The following is a 25,866-nucleotide window of genomic DNA, read 5'->3' on the forward strand; positions in this document are numbered from 1 at the left end:
AGTCCCATGGAATTATTTTGTACACAGTGCCAAGTTTGGAAATCTTATTTTTTTATTTATGTTGTTTGCAATCTTCTCCATGAAGCATACAATTATTGGAAATAGAAAATGTCTATTTTTTAATTTAGAATGAGATTCCCTAGATCAGGCTGGGGAAACCGTAGCCCTCCTGATGTTGGTGGACTGCAAGCATCCCTGACCACTGGCCATGTTGTCTGGGGCTGATGGACACTGGAGTCCAATAACATCCAGAATGCCATTCATTATTCTATAGTCTGACCAATTTAGCAGTGCATTAAGTACAACGATGCATGTTTAACTCAACATTTTTTTTTTCTACACTAGGGGCTGCACCCCTGCTTGCTTCACTTGCCCACCACACCTACACTCCACTCCATCGCCAAAACTAGCCAACCCACCCTAAGACCTTGGCAAAAAACCCTGGGCAGCAGCCAAGGAGGTTGAAGAGTTAGCCAACGTGCAGTGGCAGAAAGCAAGTGCCTTGCTCTTCCTTTGCCCACCTTGGGCATTCCTTCCTGTCCCCGAAGTCAGCACAGGGAGCAGGCTGGGCACTGCCTAAGAATTCGGTGGGTATCCCTAGGCATGCTCCCTAACCCTACATGCTTCTGACACATGCAATGCCTGGGATGCAGTGGCATCAATGGCAGCAAGGGGTCTGCAGGCTGACTAGCTAATTGCCGCTTCTGACCACCTTTCTTGTTACTGTGCTTCTCCTTCTGTATCTGATTTGGCCACTTGTGATGCAGATCTCCAAGTCACCCGGGGAAGAAGAAGGTGGCCAGGGGGATCTGGCCTTTCCCCGTGCACCCAAGCCTTCCTTTAACACTCTCCAAATCATTTTTTTTCATTGTCACCTGCTGTTTGCTTCTCACGCAGCTTGCATGGGAGAAAAAGTCCCACTTACTTGCCCACTCTCCCCTATGTATGCACACTCAGTCACCAGTGTGACAATGGACCATATAGCAAATCTAGTACAGAGAACTGGCATGCCCTGGTCCATGGGGTCACGAAGAGTCGGACACGACTAAACGACTAAACAACAACAACAACAAGTACAGAGAAATTTCCTGCCCCAAGTAATAAGATTACAACAATGTAACAACATCAACGCTTAAACAGAACATTTATTAACAATCAAGTCAAGTGTTGGGCCGTAGCTCCAACTTTCTTATATAAACAAGTCACTAATCTTAGCCCTCTTGGTTATATAACCATCAATAGTATCAACTTTTGAGATCAACTGAGTTGGTCAATTTCTGAGTATAACTTAGTCAGATACTATCCAATGTGTTGCTGGTTTCACCTTTTGAATTAAAGAACCACTGTCTCTCTTTCATAAAAATTCATTTTGAAATATTATCCTCTCAGTTCTAGGTAGTGTTACAGCAAATTTGATCCTGCTAGAAGATAACCATAAGGGCCAAATATTTGATTCACCCATCTTTACTGTTCTCCTCTTTCTCTGATGAAATCAAGCGTCCAGGTTTAGGGAGATAACTGTGCCTTCCACTTTTCCTCATTATGTTTCAAGCAATTTCCTTCCCAACCCACTTTCAGTATCAGATCCAGGCTGGAGATAAAATTGCTTGAAGCATGAGATCACACAGCAAGGCAAAGCAAGAGACATGGTAGGATCTGGCTGTTCTCAGCACGGGCCCCATTTCATGTTTTAAAAAGAGATTTGTCCCCAGCTATGCATGTGATTGAGTGGTCAGACACATTAACACATATATTGGTGGCACAGAATGCGGATGTTTAGTTGAGAAAAACGGATCTACCAGAAAGTTAGGTCCTGGGAAATTTTTTGAACTAGGCACAACATGGCTCATAGCAGATGTCATAAGTTGTGCGTGTTTTGTTTCTCAATTTGATCCCTTTACATGGTTTTGCATATATAGTGGTATTTTATGCATTGTGACTTGCAGTTATTTTTACTGATCATAGTTTAGTAATTATTTATTGTAATTGTTAAAAGTGAATTTCTTTTTAATTGTCATTTGCTGATGTTTTGAGAGTTAATTTTATTGTGTACTGTTATATTCTAATAGATTATTGAATATTACTTTTTGGCATAAGTCATTCCATTTTAAAGTTATGTTTTATTATGACTTTTTGTATTGGATCAGATTATGGTGTGTGTCCTTTGTTGTGTATTTTGTTACTGTACACCTCCTTGTGTATAGTAATATAGAAAGATGATATACAAATTAGAAGTGGAATGGAATGGAATTCTCTTAAAACAGTAACAGCCAAGGTTACTCCTGAGAGATCTTGCAAAAATTTTGCAGAGCACAAAAAATCATAATGGGGTGTGTGTAAAAAGACCTTTAATATTTTATACAATTTTATACACTATCAAGCTTCAGGCACATATGCTCATGTGTCAGAAAACTGGAAAGAAGCATTTTGTTTTTCCTTCTCTTGTATCTCAGTAACTTTTATACACTGGCTTAATTTGTAAGTGAGTCTAGTATGAGAAGAGTAGATCTGATAAATGTACTATTGGGAATTATGTCACATTCCAGATGATTGCTTAGCTGGCATATAATTATAAGCAGCAACCTGATTATACTTTGTAAAAAGCATTAGAGTTATGTCACTGCCACTTAAGCATGCTAAGTAACCTGAAGAAATTAAGCAGGTCTCCATAATGGCATCTAGAAGTTGAAGTTGCAGTGTGTTTTTTTAATCATTGCAAACTTTTAAAAAGTAATAGGTAAAATTTACTGTTATAAATTAGATCTGTTAATAATGGAATTTCAAGTAGTCATCAGTGGAAAAAGTTTGAGAACCACTGCTTTATGATGTTCAAATGTTTCATATTCATTCTCTCAGACATCCCAGCTATCAGTCTGCATGGTAGGTCAGTACCATGGTCCTCACATTACAGGTTTGGTGGCCAATCCAAGAGATAATAGCTTGCATTGATATGACTAAGTGGCCTTGAGAAGAGGTGAGACTGAATCAAAGATTTCTCTGCTCAGAATATTAGTCAGGCATCTGGAAGTGGTTATAAGGTGGCTGGGGAAGCATTTGAGACAATCTAATATTAAATTAACGATGAAATGCTTTTCAATGGCCTGGCTCCATCTACATCATGGTTTCCCAAATTTTGGGTCTCCAGCAGTTTTTGCACTACAACTTCCATCATCCCTAGCTAGCAGGACCAGTGGTCAGGGGTGAAAGGAATGGTAGTCCAAAAACAGCTGGAGACCCAAGTTTGGGAAACACTGATCTACATCAATACTTTGATGAGAATGAGAGAGTTACTGAAGGAGTTTCACATTACGCAGATGCATGATTGTGGCTTGTCCGAGAATCCTCAAAAAATGACCCCTCAAAGGAGTGGTATCCATGAATTGAAACTGCCACGCACAATCCCCTGTGGGCTTCTGCTCCACTTTAGTACATGTTAATCCACTGCATGAGGTGGAAAACCACTCGCAGATACTGTTGGTCTTGTTGCCATGCCAGTTTAGCACCACCCTAGTTGCTTTTAAACTGTATTTTTACAAACATGCTGTGAACCACCTGAATGAAGATTGTGGGCCACTGGCTGCCCACGGGCCACAATTTGGGAAAGCTTGCTTTTGTGTATGCAAGGATGCAAAGGAGACAGTCTACTTTGTAATGACTCCCTGCCAGAAATATTTGTACTCTTGCGACTGTAACCCACAGAATTCTAAAGATATGGGGGGGGGGAGCTGTAATACATACATCTCTAACATATACCAGAGGGATCACTAATGTAATTGTTTCAAAAATTGGCAGGTTCTCTCTTTTCACCTTGTAAGCCTATCACCATGGAAACTAAATGGTTCTTAATAGCATCCCTTATGGCAACTGCTGTTTCTTGAGATGCAGGTGGGGGACTATACTGAACCTTTGTTTTTGTTACTGTATGCACTTTCATCACTTCCACACAGTGCTGTTCTGTGACTAATACTCAGCTTAAAATAATCAAAGCACTTTTATTAAAAGGGGGTAGCTTTTCTTTAAAGAGAGAGAGATTTGGTGTCAATATTAAAAAGCACCACTGTTGTTGTTTTTAAAAAGAGCTCTTGTTTTGAAATCAGACAGGGTGTAATAGAATTCCAGATTCATAGCACATAAAAATGAACACACAATAGAGAAGTACTTCTGCTGGATTGAAGGAAAAGAGAGAAAGAGAAAGTGCACGCACACACAGTGGAGACGGCAACATACTGAAAGGGAAGGTATTACGGGTTTTTGGTTGACGTCTACAATACATACCGTATTTTTCGCTCTATAACACGCACCCAACCATAACACGCACGTAGTTTTTAGAGGAGGAAAATCCGTAGGCATGCCACCCGTAGGCATTTCCTCCATAACACGCACAGACATTTCCCCTTACTTTCTAGGAGGAAAAAAGTGAGTGTTATGGTGCAAAAAATACGGTAGTTTTGCTGATCCATAAGCAGGGCACTGCTGGATCAGAACACAGGCAGTGGCCAACCAGATGCCCCCAATGTTGTAACTTTAGCTAGTGTGCAGTAACAGACTTAGGACAAGAAAGCTTAGGTTTAAAACCAATACAGTAGTACCTTGGTTCCCGAACTCAATCCATTCTGGAAGTCCGTTCCAAAACGTTCGCAAACCAAGGCGCGGCTTCTGATTGGCCCCAGAAACAATGTTGACAGCTGGAACAGACGTTCGGCTGCCAAGCCATTTGGGAACCAAGGTACTACTGTATCAGCTTTGACATGGAACTCAATGGGTTGCCTTGAACATGTTGCTGTTTTGCAACCTAAACTGTATCACAGGATTGGGCTGAGGATTTAAAGAACAACAAACAACAACAACAACAAATGACTTCAAGAGTGTCATGGTGAACTGCACAGAGGGAGGGGGATACAAATCAAAAGCTTATACAAAAAAATGTTTCACATAGAACAAACACACATTTTGACAAGAAACAGTGATTACACCAAAGCTGTTTGTAGGAAGGGCTCAGTTCAACCTCCTGCTTCCTCTACCAAAGAGAATTGACTTTGTCAACAATTTGCTAACCAGGGTTATGCACAAGCATCAGCTAAATCAGGCAGGGACACAGCATCTGCACTGACTGCGTGGGGCTCATCATCTAGCAAGGGATGTGTGCTGATGCTTACTTATTATGTCTATATATGCCTCACTGGATTGAGACAGCTACATATAAAGCAGCTCTTGGCAGGACTGGATTTCAGATATAAATCAACAAGCTTAATACAGTAAAACTCATCCCACATTGCCATACAAATGTCATGCAGCACACAGTGCTAGCTTTTCAGCTGGGAGTCTAAAATTAGAAAACTGCTGGTATCTCTGAAAATCATTAATAGTGAAATGTATCTCATCTCAGTTGCTCTTATAAGCTTCTGTTCAAAAGGAGCTTGTAAAGAGGACTGTTCATTTGTGTATCTGTAAATCCAGGAAATGCTATTTTTAAAGGCAGGAGGCACCCACTGCAAAATTTAGGCTTCTTTGGAATATATATATTTCACACTGGGTTCTTTTATTCAATTTTGAAATACTCATTTATTGCAAGGTACTTTATTTCTATAATATTCTAAAATGCATTCAGTAATGGCACATTTTAGAGAGAACACAGGCTTAAAGAAGTTTCTAGGAAGCAAAAGAGCAACCACATAAGGGCACTCATTGTTTATAATTGGCTTTGAAAGAGCGCAGCCCCAGCACCACACAACAGTGGGAAGTGATGAGATGGATTCTGTCAGACTCTGCTTTGCACAAAGATCCAGGTTAGGAGGTCTCAGCCAGGCATTTCCGACGCTCCAACTTAAAACCGAACACATTAGTGGCATGAGAGAAGTGGAGATGGACAGGTGGGGGGGGGGAGAATACTTATCACATAAAGACTTGTGTCCCCTTTAGTCATTACAGTAATACAAACCCTACAGAGTGATAAGCTGCTGACTAACAGATTTACTAGAAAGCTGACCTGGACATTTCCTCATCTAGTGGATAAGGGACTGACTGTGACAAGCTGGCAGAGCAATGACAGCTAGACAGAAAGGGAAGGCCCAGTGACTGGGAAAAAGCTCAAGCACTGCGGGAGGAGATGAGACGGCACTGTTACATCAGTACATTGAAGTATCTCGTGGTTTAAAATGATAATTAGATATAAAGCCACAACGAAGGGCTTATTGGGAATCCAGAAGTTAATGCTGCTTTAGAGAAGCTTCATTCGGGGAATGCTACTAAACATTACGAGGCAAGGGCAAGGCATTTAAGCTACAGCTCAGGGATCTCTCGACTTTCCTGAGCTCCTTCACCTACTCTTCACCTGAGTTGGAGAAGGAAAAGCTTCCTTTGGGCAGTAAAATTAACTCTCATTAACATACTACAGTCCTCTGGAAGAGTTTCTGTTCTATTTACCTTGCCTTGTCTCTCTAGGGTGCTGAGCTATTTGAAGTAGAGGTATAACCTCGATTAGAGAGGCATGCTCAATCTCTTCACTACAGAAATTAAATTATTATTACTATTAATTGTAGTAATTATGTTAAACATTTAAAATGCTCTGTCAAGTCATGGGGGGGATTTCACAAAGCTTAGGATGAAAATGGACTTATCTGCAAGAGCTGTATTTGTTTCTTAACTCATGCCTGTGCTATTCATATATAAAAGGAGTGTGCATTTAATTAATTAATGTGGATAAGGGGAGGTAAACCTTGCCACCCCTCCATTTTTCTTCTAGCCCAGCTCTGATGCTGAGAATGAGTTGACCTGGAAGTAAGCATATGGGCACCCAAAACAGCCTTACACAGAGTCAGACCCTTGGTCCATCTAGCCCAGGATTGTTGACTCCCAACTGCGAAAATCTCTCCAGCATTCTCAGCAGAAGTCTTTCCCATCACCAAGAACAAGGTCCTGGATGTGCCAAGGACTAAACTTGCTTGCAACAGAGGTGTTCTTCCACTGACTGAGCTATAGCCCTTAAGGCAACAGAGCACGGGGACATATTGAAGGGGAAAGCATCACTGATTGCCCCTTCTGGCATGGAAATTAGACATCTTCCACCTCCTGCTTTTCTGATTATCACCAAGACGACCCTGACCCACCTACAATACTTCAGCTGTCAGTGTGGGAAACAGATCAGGGCCTCCAATAAGTACATCTAACATGCAAGTGCCGCATGCAACACACAGGGACAAACACACCCATATTTCTACAGCCAGTCCTGGTGCGGAGTTCGTTGAAATATTAGGGTAATGTTGACTACTGGGAGAACAAACTGCTTGACTTTGCTTTCTGTAACTTACTGACTTTTAAAAGTATCCCAAACCTATCTGACGCCTCAGTCCAGATACATTCCCCATCTCCTAACATATTTAATATTAAAGTGATTTTCTTTTGTTTAATTGCAGCTTTAAAGTGGTGACACTGAAGACCGATGTATTTCCTAGTTTGGGGAGATGGGGGTGGAGTGAACAAAACCAAGACAAAATTTCTTGGGTGGGTGCCCTCAGCAAACCACTTTCCGATATATTAATTACAGTAAGCACTGAACTGTAGCTAACAGAGTTTCACTTATATACAGAGTTCAATGAGTACTGTACATTAATTAGGCCCCAGAGAGATGGGAGACCTTTTCACTATTTTACTCATACTGTATAACTAAAGGATTGACACACAGGGGGTCAGATTTTTAACATTCACAAGCCTAGGTATTTATTTAAGCTTAGGATGTTGGAATGTAGCTGCAGGATATTGGAAATCAGAGATACTGATGCCCTTGTAGTTATTCACTAGAGCAGTCTTTCCTACTGTTCTAGTTTGATTTGTAATCTAGAATAAAGCTACATGACGCAATTCAGTGTGTGTTCAGAAAGCCAAACATCAGACACAGAGCTTGCTAATATACTGGAATATTAAGCAGGTAGCACCAGTAAGAACACAACATTGCTCATTCCAGTGTAACTGATTAGGAGGTAGGTTCTCATCTCAGTTCTGCTTGCATAGCTTTATTGATCAGAGCCACATAGACGGATCAGATATCTGCCAGTAGCTTTGCAGCAAGTGTGCCTTATTTTCTATATATAACTTGCCTTATTCCCATGAAGAAGCCAAGAGAAAAGGGAAACACAGCTTCATAGGTGGTTAAGTGTGATTGTCTAAATCAGAGCTTTCTATGTTGGTGACACACTTTTTAGGCATGCAGCATTTCAAGACACAGTAATTCAGTTTTACTAGCAAATAACCCCTTTCCAGATCCGGAAGGAGCGTGGGCATGGCACACACTGCAGCCAACACACTAACGTGTCACGATGCACGCTTTGGAAAGCTGTGGTCTAAATAATAATAATAATACATTTTTTCACAACAAGCTACACCTAGGATTGTGCTGACTGCTCACTTGAAAAAACAGGTAGCTACGATTCTATATGCATTCAATCCCAAAGAAACTCTGAATTAATCAATCTGTGTAATTATGCAAATTGAATAACTGGCATGCTCTTTTATTTTGCCAGTCTTAAAAGAGAACAATTGCAGAGCACAGGAAATGCAGCTCAACTACTGGAAATGTTATTCTACCACCTTTGTGACTTCTGACATTTCAGCAGAGGCTGCTGACTTATTCCCAAGCCTATTTTCACAGCCACAAGAGACAGAAATTTTTGAGAGTTAAACCCATTACGACGTTCTGTGCTTTTTCAGCTCTCAAACAGAACTGTGGTACACACATGGCCCTTTCAAACCCACCCTGCCCTGGTGAAGGAAAGCTCCGTTCCTCCTTCCCTGAGAAAAGATTGTACCTATCATCTCACTCATCTCTCCATACTGATCCCTGACCATACCTTGTCGAGATCCACCTACAGCAATGTAACATACAATTTGATCAAACACCAACAGTAAGGGAGTATAGCCATATGCAGGCACATCTGTTTTATATGGTCCTTCCTTTCAAAAAAAAAATCCTCAAAGAAAAGTGGTATATAAATTTATTAAATAGATATAATAAATTAACGCCCCCAAAAGTGGATATGGGCCAGTATGTATATGTACACAAGGCAAGATATATGGCCATATAATGCTGTGCAAAGCATAGCAGCAGATAAATAGAATCAAATCAATTTAATAAACTTAGCAAATTGTCCTAGAAAAAGGAATACTGGAAGATAGTAATACTGCTCTCACACAGGTCTGCCATTTTATGCCTATATTCTGTTAAAAATGCCACATCAACTTTGTAATCTCCAGACAAAGGATAGTTCTCAGTGCTAATTGCATTATAATAAAGCTTCCCCTTCTTCCAACCATTCTCACATTAACAACAAAGCTAATTGCCCCTCCGAGAAATGAGAGGCAATCTGTAGGCAGCATCCAGTATAGCGTAATAATTCTTCTTAATGCATACTCTTAACCTGGATTACTCAAAACAGATTTAGCAGATTTTTGCCTCGCCTTAGGCCTCGCTAACAAGATAACAGGGAAAAGCATATGACATTTAGGCCTTTTAGCTAGTGCAGGCAAAAAAATCTAAGTAATGCCAAGGCTTTGCATGATTGAGATGCTGTAAAATAATAACAATAAAAGGTTGGTAACCCACGCTTTGTAGATTTGCTGGTGTACAGGTGCTGAATACCTATGGAGCAGAATGAGTACCACTTCAACCTTTATTGTGTCAGTGCACACAGAAGCTACCAAATTTATTGGTTCCTACAAGTCAATCCTTCCATTTGGAATTGCTACATATGGTGGCCTTATTCCTTTAAAAACCACACACACCACTCTTGTAGTAACTATTTACAAGTCTCAGAAGGAAAACGGTCTTCACAGTCCTAAAGCAGCAACAAGATTCTGGTTCTCTCGTTAACTGTAATACCACCATGATTTTAGTGTTACACAAATAAGCCTCTAATTCCCTGCACTCCTTTCTCCCCATAGTCCCTCTTGCAATTCCTCTTCTGCAGCAAATTATAGCTTTCTCAGTTCCAATGCAACAGCAAACTATGGTTTGCTGCAAAAGTGAATGTGCAAGGTGACATAGTGAGAACATGAACCCCATGCTCATTCTTGCAACATCAAAGCAACAGTTTTATGCTATGTCTGAACTGAGCCACACTTTTTAGGGAACATGTGAAAATCTGAAGCAGTAAGAATAACACCAATGTTAATATCCCAAAAGAGGTACCAAATTTGTTAAGTCACACATATCATCTCAGAAATAGCTCGGAAACAGGGATACCATAATCCGTTCAGGAGGTCCGTCTGGAGGTCGAAACAGGTCGCTGGGAGAGGCGCCATTGTGCGCAGACGCAGGCGGTGATTGCCCGCTTCTGCGCATGTGCAAACAGTGATTGCCCGCTTCTGCACATGTGCGAATGGCGACTGCCACTTCTGCGCATGCGCAAACGGTGGCAAACCTGCCGGTTACTTCCAGGTTTGCTGCAGTTGCGACTTGGAATGACCGTATGAAGAGGCAGTGGTAAGTAGAGGTTTGACTGTACTGAATTAGACAGACAGTGTCTAACTTCAGGTTTGAGTCAGCTCCCAGTACAGTGGTACCTTGGTTTGCGAACAGTCTGGTTTGCATACATTTTGGGTTACAAACACATCAAACCTGGAAGTGCGTGTCCCAGTTTGCAAACTTTTTTGGGATTACAATCCATTTTTTTGGGATTATGAACAAAATGTTTTTGGAGGCCCCATTAGCGAAAGCGCGCCTTTGGTTACAACCTGTTTTTGTTTATGAACGGACCTCTGGAACGGATTACGGTTGTAAACCAAGGGACCACTGTACTGAGTCTACATTTATACCAGAGGGCTCTTCCCTGCAGGGTTGTACAGTGGCAGTACTCACCAGTTTTTGCAAATGGCAGCACCCGCCTGCCTGGCACTGAGCGCTGGTGGACGGAGGGGAAATAAAGGAGGTCAAGGCTGGGCCACTGGCAGAGGACCCTGCCAGCTTCTTTAGGATGCCGCATGGTGATGCCAGGCCTGGTTCTGACACTTCTTCCTTATTTATTTAATAAATTATATATACTGCTTGGTTGTAATAAGACCTCTAAGCACTTTACAGGAACTAGTAGGATTATCAATAAAAATCAGTTAGCAACAAGTAATTAAAGCATTTAAAAGATAATTAAAGTGTGTGTGTGTGTGTGTGTGTGTGGATAGGCTTGCCCAAACAAAAAGGAAGCTTCAAGAATTTGCAAGGCACCTTCCAGAAAACAGACAGCAGGTGTTCCTCTTGATGGGGAAGATAGTACCCATCATGCTGAAAAATGAGCGTTGAGTACCAATGCACTTAAAGAGTACAGCATGCACTCTGTGCAACAGTCAGTGCAACTGCTTCTTTCTAGAGCCATTCCTCTTCTTCCAGGAGAAAATATGTGGCATACACAATGAACAACACTCATGCATGCCATACATTTCTGTCTCTGAAAAGAAGTGGGGTTCTGAATCACCTCTTGGTGATGGAACTATACGTGTAGGGTCAAGTTTTCACTCGTATGTTTCCTTGCTGTTTAGAAGGACACATATTCTATTCTTTCCCATGAATATGGGCAACTTCTGCAGGTGTGGGGATCTGGATCAGTCACATCTCTAATATAAGCATTTACATTAATATCTCTTTATAATCATCTTATAAGCATGCAGTTAGCCATTTACTAACTGGTGGAAACTGAAACTACCACCCAGAAACACCATTGTCAACCTTTTAAAAGGTTAGAAAGAAGCCAGACCAGTAAGCAGCTTTACATGTGTAACCTTAGTTAGCGGGTGGCGCTGTGGGTTAAACCACAGAGCCTAGGACTTGCCGATCAGAAGGTCGGCGGTTCGAATCCCCATAACGGGGTGAGCTCCCGTTGCTTGGTCCCTGCTCCTGCCAACCTAGCAATTCGAAAGCACGTCAAAGTGAAAGTAGATAAATAGGTACCACTCCGGCGGGAAGGTAAACGGTGTTTCCATGCGCTGCTCTGGTTCACCAGAAGCGGCTTAGTCATGCTGGCCACATGACCCGGAAGCTGTACGCCAGCTCCCTTGGCCAATAAAACGAGATGAGCGCCGCAACTCCAGAGTCGGTTACGACTGGACCTCACGGTCAGGGGTCCCTTTACCTTTACCTATGCCACATGAAAGCACACCCTATACTTACTTTTTGGTCCATTGATTTCATGGGTCTACTCCTTGTATGACTTTGCTGGATATCACCCAGTACCTTCATAAGATTGCTTTATGAAGGTTTTGGACTACAACTCCCATGATCCTTGACTAGTGGTCAGGGAAGATGGGATTTGTATTCCAAAAACAGCTGGGGACCCAAGTTTGGGAAACCCTGCTCTAAAATATGTTGGCAAAGATAAACGATTTGCTCAAAGGCCACCTAGTGAGCGTCTAACCTCAGCATGCCTCTTCCCAATTAAAATAATAACAATCCTGTATTTCAGGATACACTACCAGTTCACACCAGTTCTATCGAAAATGTGAATGCTTTCCTTAAAGTCAAATTAAGAGTCGAATGCCACAACAGTATTATAGCATGGTATTTTACCAAAGTTTAAACTGCACATTCATCAATAATGGTAATTTCTTACTACACTGAATATGTGTAAATGGCTTATTATGAATGAGCAGTGTATTAGTGCACAGTGTCTGATCACTTCCTCAATATGATTGTACTAAACTCAGTTTGAGATAAAGGGATCCTACTGCTGAATAGGCTGCAGGAATTAATAATTTAATCTGGCAGAATACGTTTCACAAATTTAAGGTTTTGTATACATTGTAATAGATGGGACACCAAAAAAAGATATACACCTGGTTTAAAAATAGAGCTGATTAAAATGCATTGAAAAAGGTTCAGGGAAAGGATCTGCATTTGTGTTTTGGTCTAGTCCCCATCACGAGGATGCACTCTTTCTGATTAGAGAATAATACAGGCTGCATAGTGCTGAATAATAATTAACCATTTTTACAGCCACCACCTCCTGCTACCCATAATTGCAAGGAGACACACAACAAGGTTAAGTGAAAGACACAGAGCTAAAGAATAGCCTTTTAGGAAAAAGGCTTTTTTATTCATTTACTAATAATTGATCCCAGTTAATAAAAGCATTAACTGCTAGCCATTTCTGAGACAGGTACTATGAAGTGCTTTATTGTACACCTCAGATAGGCTTAATTTTTTTAAAAAATAGGCGATGATCCCCAAAACAAAATGTAAACAAGATTTGTCTGATAATACAATATAATGCTCTTTCTTCATCCAGTGAAAAAAGAGCACATGCAGAGAGACTAGTTGAATTAAAGCAAGGTTTTGCTCTTAGCATGTAAAGCCCTAATGATCTAGGATCAAAGTACTTTACTACAGTGGTGCCCCGCAAGACAAATGCCTCGCAAGACGGAAAACCCGCTAGACGAAAGGGTTTTCCGTTTTTGAGCTGCTTCACAAGACGATTTTCCCTATGGGCTTGCTTTGCAAGACGAAAGCGTCTTGCGAGTGTTCCGATTTTTCCCCGCTCCCCCCCTTTTTCTAAGCCGCTAATCCGCTAATAGCCTTTTAGCCGCTAATCTGCTAAGCCTTTAATAGCTGCTAAGCCTTTAATAGCCGCTAAGCCTTTAATAGCCGCTAAACCGCTAATAGCGCTAATCCGCTAATAGGGTTGCTTCGCAAGACGAAAAAACCGCTAGACGGAGAGACTCCCGGAACGGATTAATTTCGTCTTGCGAGGCACCACTGTATTACATTATTATTACACCGTTCCTTGAAGGAACTCAAGGCGGCGTACATAGTGCTCCCCCTCCCCATTTTATCCTGACAACAACCCTGTGAGGTAGGCTAGGCTGAGAAGCAGTGACTGGCTCAAGGTTGCTCGGCCAGTCCCTGCCTGACAGTCTAACCCAGTGAGCTTCATGGCCAACCAGCAATCTGAACATTGGTCTCCAGGTCCCAGTCAAACACTAACCGCAACACCACATTAGCTCTAAGTGTTTAAGCAGTGCCTCCCCAGATGTTGGACTACAACTCCCATCATCCCTGACCACTGGCCATGCTGGCTAGGCATGATGGGAGTTGTAGTCAAACAACATATGGGGACCCACAGGTTGAGAAACACGGTGCTATATCTTCCAAGCTGTGCATTAAAATCAGCAGGGAATGATGCCTGCTTTTTGTTCCATTTGTAGAAAGTCCTAGGAGACCAGTAACACAAGACAGAGCATCTCGGTGGCTATGCCCAACTTAATGGAATTTCCTCCCAGGTATTTTCAGGGGGCATGGATAGTGAAAGCGGCTCAATCCCTGGTATCTGCACGACTTAAATTTGCAGTATTGATAGCAAGCTAGGACAGTGGGGAGTAAGTCCCATGTTTCTGACCTCTCTCTTCCCAAGGCAAAGCTGTTTAAAACCTCAGAAGAGCACTTAACCATTATGACATAAACCTTGCTTGAGACACAGAGAGCAGCTGCCAAGTTTCTGTGCACAGAATAGATTAGCAAAATCCAGATTAGAAAAAAATTAGTGTACAACTAAAAAAAGCAATGCTTCATCCTGGTTGGTAAATATAGTTGCCCTTAAGCATTTAATATGGATCTCTTTCTCCACCTCACACACTGCTTTACTGCTGCATAGATACCAAAGCTAAAACAAAACAAAACACTAGAAGTCCATACCATTTCAGCAACACTTCCAATATTAGGAATGGGGGAAAGGAAATCCCACTCTTTCAAGAAAAATAATTTTTTCATCCACTTTAAGAATCTAGTACTGCCTGTCTTTACTGGCCACCTAAGTCCACTGCGAGGTTCTGGCTTCCCCAACCTGGTGCCTTCCAGATGTTTTGGACAACACTCATCATTCCTGATAACTGATGCTGTTAAGGCTGATAAAAGTTGTGCTCCAAAACGTCTAGAGGGCACCAAGTTGGGGAAGGCATACCAAGACTGTTGCTCCTTTCCTGAAATTATTTCCTGTTCCTCTAACAATCTTAACAACAACAACAAAAGTATTCTGACAACTTGCATCCAAGCACCAGCATTATACTTGGTGAATGAATACATGCAAACAACATTTAATTTGCTTGATTTACTCTGGCATTTCAGGTTCTGTGCCTAATTTTGTGGAACACACAGGCCTGATAACAGCTTGCAGCCTGCTGCTGTCAACAGAGTTCTTGAATTAAAGGATCTGAACAAAGAGGCAAAAATTCCCACGTGCAAAGTGTTGGTAGCAGTTGTCCAAACATCATGATTAGCACAGAAAAAGCCAAAAGGTCACTAGTACACACTAGTGTCAAGATGACATATGAAATGGATGTCATTCATGCAAAGTTTTCTCCACCCCCAGACCTCCTTTCCTGTCCGCTTTGAATTCCTGCCTTGTTATTTTACTCTTGTTCTCACTTGAGGGAAAGAGGTTAGTCGGGAAACAAGCCTCAGGCACTTTCCCATAACCTAAGTATCCAGCACTCCTTGTTTTGCTTCAGACACACCGAAGAAGGAAGCCTACAACTCACCCTGATTTTCCTCCACCCTACAAGAAACCCCATCAGACACAGCAGAATGCCAGTCAAGTTCATCAAAACCAAAGCAGGCGCACCATGGAATCCATAATGTATGCAGCAGGAGAATGGACATTCTAGGGTACATTCAACCTCTTGATGTATGATACAAAATAATCATTATTAATAAAACTCAATAATTATTTTAATTAATTAAAATACCCCAGATCACTGGGCTTAGAATGGAATTAGTAGGCATATGTGTCAAATACAGGGATAATTCAGTCAACAGCTACTTCAATGAATCCACAGGACAACAACCTGGAAGCAATTCATCAGCTTTCACTTATAACCTGACCACACAAAGACAGAAGAGAATGGCAGTACAGTAGATGCATCACTTAGTAAGAACGTTTACAAATTCTCCATAAAACCAAAGACAAGTTCCAAAGGTTTATACTAACTTGTGGATCACTTAATAAGAACATGTTTTACAGGTGTATACTGTTAGAAGTTGTGCTGTAGGTATGGGAATACAGGGTTTCATAAAGTATTTCAAATGTATCTTAAAGAGGCTGCCTTAATTGTGCAATGAGGGTGGCAGTAGGGAATACTATAGGATTTACAGGGAAAGCGTTTCATTCATATTGCCAAGTATCTTAAAACTAGGAAAGTATAAATAGGTACTGGGAAACAAGCTTTCTAAGTTGTATAGTTCCTTCTATTCTCAAGTTTCTGCAATTTGCTCCCCTTTCTCCCAGACCACCCACATTTTGGAAGAATTCAATTGGATTAAACCCTTGGAAGTGAAATTTGTGAACGGTCATTTTACTGCCTGAATGGCTGACTATGCTTTATGTATGTATTAGTGTATGTATGACCCACTGAACACATGCGTGTGCTTTTATGTTTATGCTTGCAGTTCTGTACATTCGTAATAAAAATAAATATAAATTTGTGGTTGTGGTTTTATTCCGGTCTTCCATTTTAAACTGTGAATTGTTTTTTATTAGTCATAAATATTTCCTTTTATTACTTCAAGCCAGCGTTTTTCCGAGACTTCACACCCTTGGGGAACTCTTTCCACAGTGATTCATCTTGCCAAGCAACCCCTGCACGTTGGCGACAAAACTGTTATGTGTTACAAAGAATTCTGGCAATGAACTCTGTTCAGTCTGGGTTCTGTGCCAGGCTTGCTGGGTGTAGATGTTATCCTACAGTAGGATACCCTCCAGATGTTATGGACTACAAAACCTATCATCCCTGACTATGCAGGCCGAGGATGACAGACATTGTAGTCCATGACATCTGAATGACATCACACTGGCTACCACTGTCCTATGGAAACAAAGTGCACCCTAGATTCTATGTTTCGCTGCTTTCTGGCCTTCTGAACTGATGCCCTAGTAAATTATGCTACATACTATGTTAAAAAATAATAATTCACGTGCTTGTGATTTTTAATCTAAATCTAAGACTCTATATAACTAGGAAAAGTATACTTTCATTCAAATAAAAGACAATGGGTTGTATTCAAGTAAGTCAAACTCTGAGCAGACCCACAGTTAGTAATGATGAACTTATGCCCACTGATTTCAATGTGTATGTTCCAAGCATAACTTAGGTGGGTAGAATGGAATATAAAAGTCAAATGTTCTTACTATCCAGAGCCAATATGGGGCCCTGCAGATGTTGTGAACGACAACGCCCATCAGCACCAGTTGGTACAGCCAATATTCAGGAATGATGGGAGCTGCAGACCAGCACCATCTGGAGGGTGCCATGTTGTCTGCCCTGGTACCCAAAAAACAACTTTCTGAATTTCCAGAATTCCTGAATCTGAATATTGTGAAAAAGTGAGAGAAACACTGAAGAAATAGGTCTATCATATCTATTTCTTGCAAAGTAAGATGTGACTTCAATTTATGGAACGTTTTTAAAAGCTAATTCATTGCAAACTTCAAACCCAAACAGAAATGCTGCTAACCGCCAGGTATATGACTAATGCCAAAACTCTAATGCCAGAACTCACCATCTGAATGGGTTTCTTGTGCAAGTCTCTCTCCGTTACTAGCTTCTCTTGGTCAGTGACATAGAGGCCTTTTTGTGCCAAGGCTTGGATAACTGCATCATGGCCCAGGAGCGGTTTGGCAGCATCACTCTTGAGAATAAGACTCCCAGCACGACAGTAGAATTCAGCAGATAGCAGCGATTTAACAACAGGAGGTTTAATATGTTCCTGGTCATACTGATCCGTATAAAATGGTTCTCGAAGATCCTCTGGTACATTTTCTACAAAAGAAGAGGGGAAAGCCTTTGAATTACATTATTTGTAATTATTTGAATTATTATAGTAGGAAGTGCAAAATTCCTACATTTTATCATTTTTAGGAAGCGAAACACACACATCACAAGAATGCCTGTCACTCCCCACCCTGAACTTCCCAAAGCCTAACCTGGGGGTAAGAGGGGTAAATAATGCCAACTTTAATTATGCACATTAGCTCCTGCAGAGCTGCAATGGGTCAATTCAATGTTTTGGTATTCAACTGCAAACCTTTCAATTGGCTTACACCATCCTCAGGTCAAACTACACAGGATGTCAGAAATCCATGATTGAGATCCCATCCTTAAGGTTTGTTAGCAGGCAGGTGCTTTGAAGAAGGAGCAGGTGGTAGTAGAACTGGGGGTGTTTAAAAAGCCCTTCCAGCTGCACCATTTCCCCAACAGAAATAGCCCCAGAAGCTGTCCCTAGCTCAGTGGGGAAATTTCAACCAGGCATTTGGAATGGGGGAAAGTGTTCATATCCTCCCTTGGTGCCACTTCCCCACCCTTGGATTTTACCACTAGCCTGGTAGTCACAACGCACAGAATTCTACTGCATACTCCATCCCTCCACAGTGCCCAGCAAAGACAGTTTGCTAAAGAAGGGGAGCTGCTTCCTCTGCACACAGCAGCTCTCTGTTCCTCCTCTGTCACATCCAGCAAGCTAGTGAAAAAGTGTGGAAGCTACTAATATTAAGTGGCTGATTTACAAGGATGCACTTCCCCGATCTTCAAAGCAGCTGAATAAGGTTGTCAATTAGTTGTTGTTTTTGATGTGAGGTATTCCGATTACTGCTTTCCCACATTGTTCAGTCTGCTCCTCAGGGACACCATCCTACTTGATGGAGCAAAGCTAATAAGGAACTGACAAGTACTGAATGAGTTGCACAACATATGGGGGGGGAGCCTTTTAAGTTTTTAACCGCAGCCTAAAGCAATTATTTACTGTTTATATATTGTGGGGTTTGGTTTTGTGTTTCCTCCCTGGCACACAGCATAGAATCATGTTACAGATGGGTAGCCGTGTTGGTCTGCCATAGTCAAAATAAAAAAATTCCTTCCTGTAGCACCTTAAAGACCAACTAAGTTAGTTCTTGGTATAAGCTTTCGTGTGCATGCACACTTCTTCAGATACACTGTATCTGAAGAAGTGTGCATGCACACGAAAGCTTATACCAAGAACTAACTTAGTTGGTCTTTAAGGTGCTACAGGAAGGAATTTTTTTATTTTGAGCATAGAATCATAGAACTGTAGAGCTGGAAGGGACCACGAGGGTGATCTAGTTCAACCCCCTGCGATGCAGGAATGTTTGCCCCATGTGGGGCTCAAACCCACGACCTTGAAATTAAGAGTCTCATGCTCAACCGAGCATTTTTTAAAATGTGAAAAACTTCCAACCTGTGCCAGTTTATTAATAACATCTTTATGTATTATTGCACATTTGTGGAAACAAGATGGCATCAGGCTGAATCCGCTAACTTTGGGGTTTGCAGCAAATTTCTGGGCAACCCTATTAATTTTGTTCATTTGTAGAAATTAAAATTATACAATAAATAATAAGCTGAATTTTGTGAACAGTATAACTAGGGTCAACATCATTGCATTAGGATGAGCCAGCTTTTGTCAAACGTGCCTGACATGAAATTAGAATATTCCTTAAACAACATGTGGGCGCCATCAAATAGAAGAGGATACCTTCACCCCAATATGGCTCCCTTTTATCACATACACAGCCCAACAAGACAACAACAAAAACCCACTGACAGTATGCAAAATAATCTGATTAACTTGACCCAACAATTCTGCCCACCATGCAAACAAATTTCACTGCAGCCAACTAAACACAACCAACCATGCCCGGGCCCCCCACCCAACCTCTCTCACTACCAAGGAAATACAGTAAACAAACAGAAAGCGAACCTACCCAAATGACGCTGACATAAAAACCCCAATACACACTAAATATAAAAATATAAGTTAACCACTCGCCCCCTCTTTTCTTCTTCCCCAACCTTATTCTGTATACAACACCAATGTCTCACATCATATGTAACCGATATATGGAAAAGACTTTACAACCTAAGAAAAGAGATAATGCATGTACTTTTGTAAACAAAGAAAATCTTTAATAAAAAAAATTTTTTTAAACGAGCAAACAACAAACAAACATGTGGGCCCATTTAGACAGTATGTCAATGTCCAATCCTGCCAATAAAGAATATTTTCTTCCTTCAACCACTATATCTGTGCCAGTACCCAAAATAGTACCAAAAAATGGCTGTGAAACATGTCATGAACAAGCTAACAACAACTATGCTTCTTATTGATTGAAATGTTTTTGGAGAGATCTACCCAAACCTGCAGGTGAGGTTGATTTTGATACTTGGCAGTCGCAGATTCAATTAATAGACAATCCTGAAATAGAGAGAGGGCATATAGGGAAGCTAAACTACCCTGACATGACGTGTCCATGCAGCTGCTGGGAACTCTACAAAATAATGCAACCTTCAGAGCACTTGCATAAACTAAATGCTATAAACTGAATTGACCATTGGAGGGAGGTAGCAGAAAGAAGAGGGTGTCTAAAAGACAAGACTGGTTCGGCATTGATCAAAGAGGTTTATTAGAGTGTGCTGGGTTGAGATTTTTAATGCAATTCTGTCTGCAAGACTATTTAAGTCCCAAAAACATGAGCTTCCATATCATGTTCACGGCTGCTGTACAGCACTCATTCTATGGGAACAAATAAATTTTAAAAATTAAAAATTGTCCAGTAGCACCTTATAGACCAACTAAGTTTGTTCTGGGTATAAGCTTTCGTGTGCATGCACACTTCTTCAGATACTGTATTTTTTCATTTATTTCAACTGCGTCAGACCAACACGACTACCTACCTGAATCTAGAATCTATGGGTACAAATACTGAAGCTAAGGGGTGCCCCCCCAAAAATAAAGGAAGTCAGCAGCTAAGTTCTACATCTTTTGTCAGTTAATGGAATTCAAGCCCAGAAACCAAAATGATTTGGAGGACTGAGAAACATCTGCTTCCTTCACTAGCTCACCTTGAAAATCAAGAGCAGAACCATGGCAATTAACTTACTTGTGGGAAATAGAACTGCCTTCAGAGTCTCATCCTGCCCACTCAGGGTCTAAAAGGAATTCTTATTTATTTATTTAGCCAGCAAAATAGCAAGGTGGTATTACAATCCTCACTTTGAACTTGCCCTACTTCGAGTGAAGTTCTTGTCTCACCTCACTTTAAGTAGGAGGTTACACAATGTCATTCTCCTAATGGTTGAGTCTTTATCCAGTTTTACTTTTCTAGAAAAAGATGTGCTGTAGCTCACCATGAACTTCTCCCTTGTTCTCTTAGAATGGAAATGGCACCCACCTGAGAGGAGCCGAGCTGAGCTCCAGCTGGAAAAAAATGCCCTAGTCTTTACATGAACTCCTGGCCACAAGCTTTGAGTAAAATTAGAACAACCATCTTTGTTCCACATTTGTCTCTACCCATATATCATTATTCACTGCACAAATTAAAGATCTCTACCTAAACAGGAAGAGGCTTTAGGTCAGCTCTTTATACTATAGGAATGGTCAAGACGCAAATCCAATAACAACAAACATTCATATACTGCTTTAGTGAGTATGAAGTGTCCCAAAGAATGACAGTAAGCCCTGAAGCGGACGGCAGCATTATCCCACCATAACTGCCTAAAGCCACCCAGTGAGATTGTACAAAAAGAAATTTGAACCCATTATTTCCTGATTCAAAGTTTGGTTTTAACCCTATGTATGATATACAGTGGGATGCGGGTGGCGCTGTGGGTTAAACCACAGAGCCTAGGACTTGCCGATCAGAAGGTCGGCGGTTCGAATCCCCACAACGGGGTGAGCTCCCACTCCTCAGTCCCTGCTCCTACCAACCTAGCAGTTCGAAAGCACATCAAAGTGCAAGTAGATAAATAGGTACTGCTCTGGCGGGAAGGTAAACGGTGTTTCCGTGCGCTGCTCTGGTTCTCCAGAGGCGGCTTAGTCATGCTGGCCACATGACCCGGAAGCTGTACGCCAGCTCCCTTGGCCAATAAAACGAAATGAGCGCCGCAACCCCAGAGTCGGTCATGACTGGACCTAATGGTCAGGGGTCCCTTTACCTTTACCTTATGATATACAGTATGTGACTGACACAGCACCCGAAATCCTCTTCACCATCCACTTACTCATGCCAACCATTTCCTTGAAACATCAGCAACCGGGTCAGAAGCACCCTAGCTATTCCTCAGCAAGCATTGTAGGGAAATGTAATTCGAGGAGAATGGCTGAGATTTCCTTTGCCGGCAGAAGAGGCACTTACGAAGTGCCAATCCGGAACATCATAAAACATGTTCCTACTCTGCTGCCAGATACACTGGCACGAACATTCAGGATAATGCAGGTCAGAATAAACTGAAAAATACACACATCCACCCACTCTGGCACACAGGATAATGAACACAGTACTATTTTTACCTTCCAAACTGCATGGCTTTACATAAAAATAAAATACAATTGCACTGGTGTTGTTTCTGCCTACTCTAATATTACAGCTATACTACCAGATTAGTTAAAGTCAGTTATCGGTGACTACTTCTCCTAGGTTTCAGTCAAGCCTTCTCACTGACTTGCTCATGTTTCTATTCCATAGTTTTTATTTTTATTCTGGAACATTCAATCATGTAAACCCTAAACTGCAGTCTGATGTGGTACAGCCTAATACAGGTTTTATTCCTCATCTGCCATATCTGAGAATTAAGCTTCTCTTTCAGGCAGATTCATTGTCTGAATTCAGATTCAAAACTAAACATGCAGTTTAGAATTACAAGGAACCCCAGTGAGATTTGGGAGTCATATGCTTTCCTGGCAAGACTACAAAGGTGAACTGAAACTTTCTGTTTTGGATTAACTACAGTTTACTGTTTCACCTGAACCAAGAACCATGGTTAACCTTAACTATGTGTTGTAGAAACAAGCCATCTTCACAGCCCATTGTTTGAAGTTGGCTATTTAAGCAAACCAGAGCGAAATAAATTAATAATAATAATAATAATAATAATAATAATAATAATAATATGTATACCCCGCCCATCTGGCTGGGTTTCCTCAGCCACTCTGGCTGGCTTCCAACAGAATATTAAAATACAATAGTCTATTAAACATTAAAAGCTTCCCTAAACAGGGCTGCTTTCAGATGTCTTCTAAAAGTCTGGTAGTTGTTTTTCTCTTTGACATTTGGTGGGAGGGTGCTCCACAGGGCAGGTGCCACCACCGAGAAGGCCCTCTGCCTGGTTCCCTGCAACTTGGCTTCTTGCAGCGAGGGAACCGCCAGAAGGCCCTTGGCACCGAGTCCAGAGTTGGGCAAAAAGATTCCTGCATTGAAGGGGGTTGGGCTAAATGACCCTCATGATCCCTTCTAAGATTCTGTTTTTCTTCAGATTTTAACACCAACTCAACTTAAAATGAAAAGGAGAACTTTCACTTGCCACTTTATCACCATACTGAAGGAGATGCGAGTTTTGAAGTTTTTAAAAAGAGATTCAGAATAATATTCATAGCCCCAATGAAGTTCGTTGAGATTTACTGTACAAACATTGCTTTGAAGAAAGAACATGGATTGCTTATCTTCTACTATCAAATCAGAAAACCGCTACTTCCTTTATAGGGAGAAAAAACAGCTTGGCCAGTTATAGAGCCAACAACAAGCAGGAAGATCAACAAAAATGTCAAAGCCTTTTTTTAACGTATGTCTCATCTTTCCTGCCCTGCCTTGCTACACTAATTAGATTTTCTAAATTATCCTGTGATTCTCTTTACCATACCATTTTGTTCCTTCACAAGAACTGAAAATATACTTTCAAATAGAAGCAGGTTTGAAGAGGTTTTAAACATGTGCTCTTGTTTATACGGCTATTTTTTTTAAAAAAAACACAGGACTCCTGACTCCCACTGAATTTAATTTTCTCTTCTGCAGAACGTATTCCAAAGTAATCCCATTTCTGTAGATTAAGTTGCTGGAATTCACAGAGATTTGGCTCAGAATACGTATTAATGAACTATAATGACTATTCACCCTGCTTCCAAAAAATTTAGATACGAAAATTAATTGGCTTAATACTACAGCAGCTTACTTTCACTAATACTTCTGAGGTAATAAAAAGAATTTGTACTTGCATATGAGTATCAAACTTTATTTCGGTCACAGAGCAGCGTAAGATAAAACATACGGATAAAATGAAAACATAAGACTTAAAACAAGTAAGGAATAAAAACTAGCAATTAAAAGGTGATTGTATCAAACATACTTAAAAAAAATAGAAACAGGGACAAACAGTTAAAAGCAACTATAAGGGAGGAAGCGTGATGGAGCCACAGGTCTTGCATTTTGGGCCTCATTTGTGGCGCAAACCATCCTTCGCTGAATAGCCATCATGACAGCGCAGAATCTAGCAACTGAGTATGTAACATCTGGGTTTTCATCTTGAAGTAGCAGGGAGGTATAAAGTTGTTCTGTGCGACCTGGGAATTTATATAGTACAGGCAAGATGAACCTATATCTGTATAAGTATTGGCAGTGAAAAAAGACATACTCTGTTGTTTCTAGTTGCCCAGAGCCACATGGGCATTTTCTCTCCTTGTACGATGTCTTCCTAAAGCAGCCTTCCTGAATGGCTGAAGGGAGGGCCTGGCAGTGGACCAGAGTGAAAGCCCTTCACTGTTTTGGAATTTTAAGGTTGGTTATATATGGCATCTGGGAGGTGTCTTCTGGTTTCACTGATTAAAAATTTCGCGTACTTGGCTAGATCTGCTTGGCATTTGGTATCTTCCAGGTGCTGTTTGATGGTTTGTTTGTTTTTTGCTTGTTCATACTGTTGTAAATAAAAATATGCCCTTTTCCCTTATGGGGTATCCAAGAGCCCATATAGAGTCCTTACATAGGTTCCCTATTGGTAGGAGAAAGTAACAGAGGCCAACCAGAGAATATTGAGAAGCAAAGCAGCTAGTAAGCTTGATCTTTATTGATCTGTTGCAACAGGGTGCTCCCCTCACTCGCAGGAAAGGAGGAGGACCCACAAAAATGCTGTGCAAGGGCTTATAAAGACTTTTGAAATTCCCATCCTCTAGATCAAGACCACCCCCAGAAACATTATGCATACATCACAGAAGGGGTGTAACCTAAGACCACCCCTCAGATACATCCCACCTACATCACAGAAATTTAAATGTTGTTTTTCTCTTGTCCTTGTTTATCTCCTGTCTGGCAGGTTACTTGATTGGATTTCCTTGGTAGCCTGGCCATTCTTTTGTAGTGATAAATAGTTCCTGGCCATGTCACAGGCTCACACCCTATTCAAACAGAGACATACTCTTAAGACAGAATTTGTGAAGGAAAAGACAATGAGGAGGCTTTTCCAGTTTGACCTTGCAGAGAAAACATTTGCTCAGTTTAGGAATCAAAATGGTTCCAGGTTGGCCTTCCTGTGTTGATCTATGTATGTGCGGTTATGAACATTACCATATATCTAAGACCATAAAATTCCTATCACAATACCCCATGTCAAGTAGGATCTGCAGGGTGAAGCCTAGAGTTATTATGTTTATCACTAAACATTTCCGTGTCGTTTGGAAACGGTTCTTAATAGTTAAGGGAGCAAGGCCACCAATGTACCATGGACAAGGTTTGGGCCTTTTGCAAACCATGATTTTGGTTTTCTGATAATGTAGTTCTAGTCTGCTCTCCTTGCAGTACGCTGCCAGTGTTTACATGCTTCTTTTAAGGCCTAAAGGAATTCTGGAGAGGTTTGCTGTGTCATCTGCGTAAAGCAGCACAGGGATATGCTTTCCTGCTAGTTTCGGAGGGTTGAAGTTCATATTGTGGTAGAGGGGTACCATATCATTTATATAGAAATTGAATAAAAATGGGGCCAATATGCACCCTAGCTTGATACCTTTCTTGGTTTCAATTGCATTAGATAGATGGCCCTGAGAGTTACATCATATTTTTAACGAGGTCT

General features: G+C 41.1%; 1 protein-coding gene across 3 annotated transcripts in view; it reads right to left on the minus strand.

The window, feature by feature from the left end:
- CAMSAP2 (calmodulin regulated spectrin associated protein family member 2) overlaps positions 1-25,866 on the minus strand; it is a 183,358-nt gene that overhangs the window by 40,948 nt on the left and 116,544 nt on the right. For all 3 annotated transcript variants that reach the window (XM_083506715.1, XM_083506714.1, XM_083506713.1), the window contains one exon: positions 17,525-17,784. In XM_083506715.1, coding sequence (XP_083362841.1) covers positions 17,525-17,527 — 3 coding nt within the window. In that variant the 5' untranslated portion in view covers positions 17,528-17,784. The remainder of the gene's footprint in view (positions 1-17,524; positions 17,785-25,866) is intronic.

This window comes from Podarcis liolepis (genome assembly GCF_965112155.1).
Source record: "Podarcis liolepis genome assembly, chromosome: 6".
In the NCBI taxonomy this organism is placed as follows: domain Eukaryota; kingdom Metazoa; phylum Chordata; class Lepidosauria; order Squamata; family Lacertidae; genus Podarcis; species Podarcis liolepis.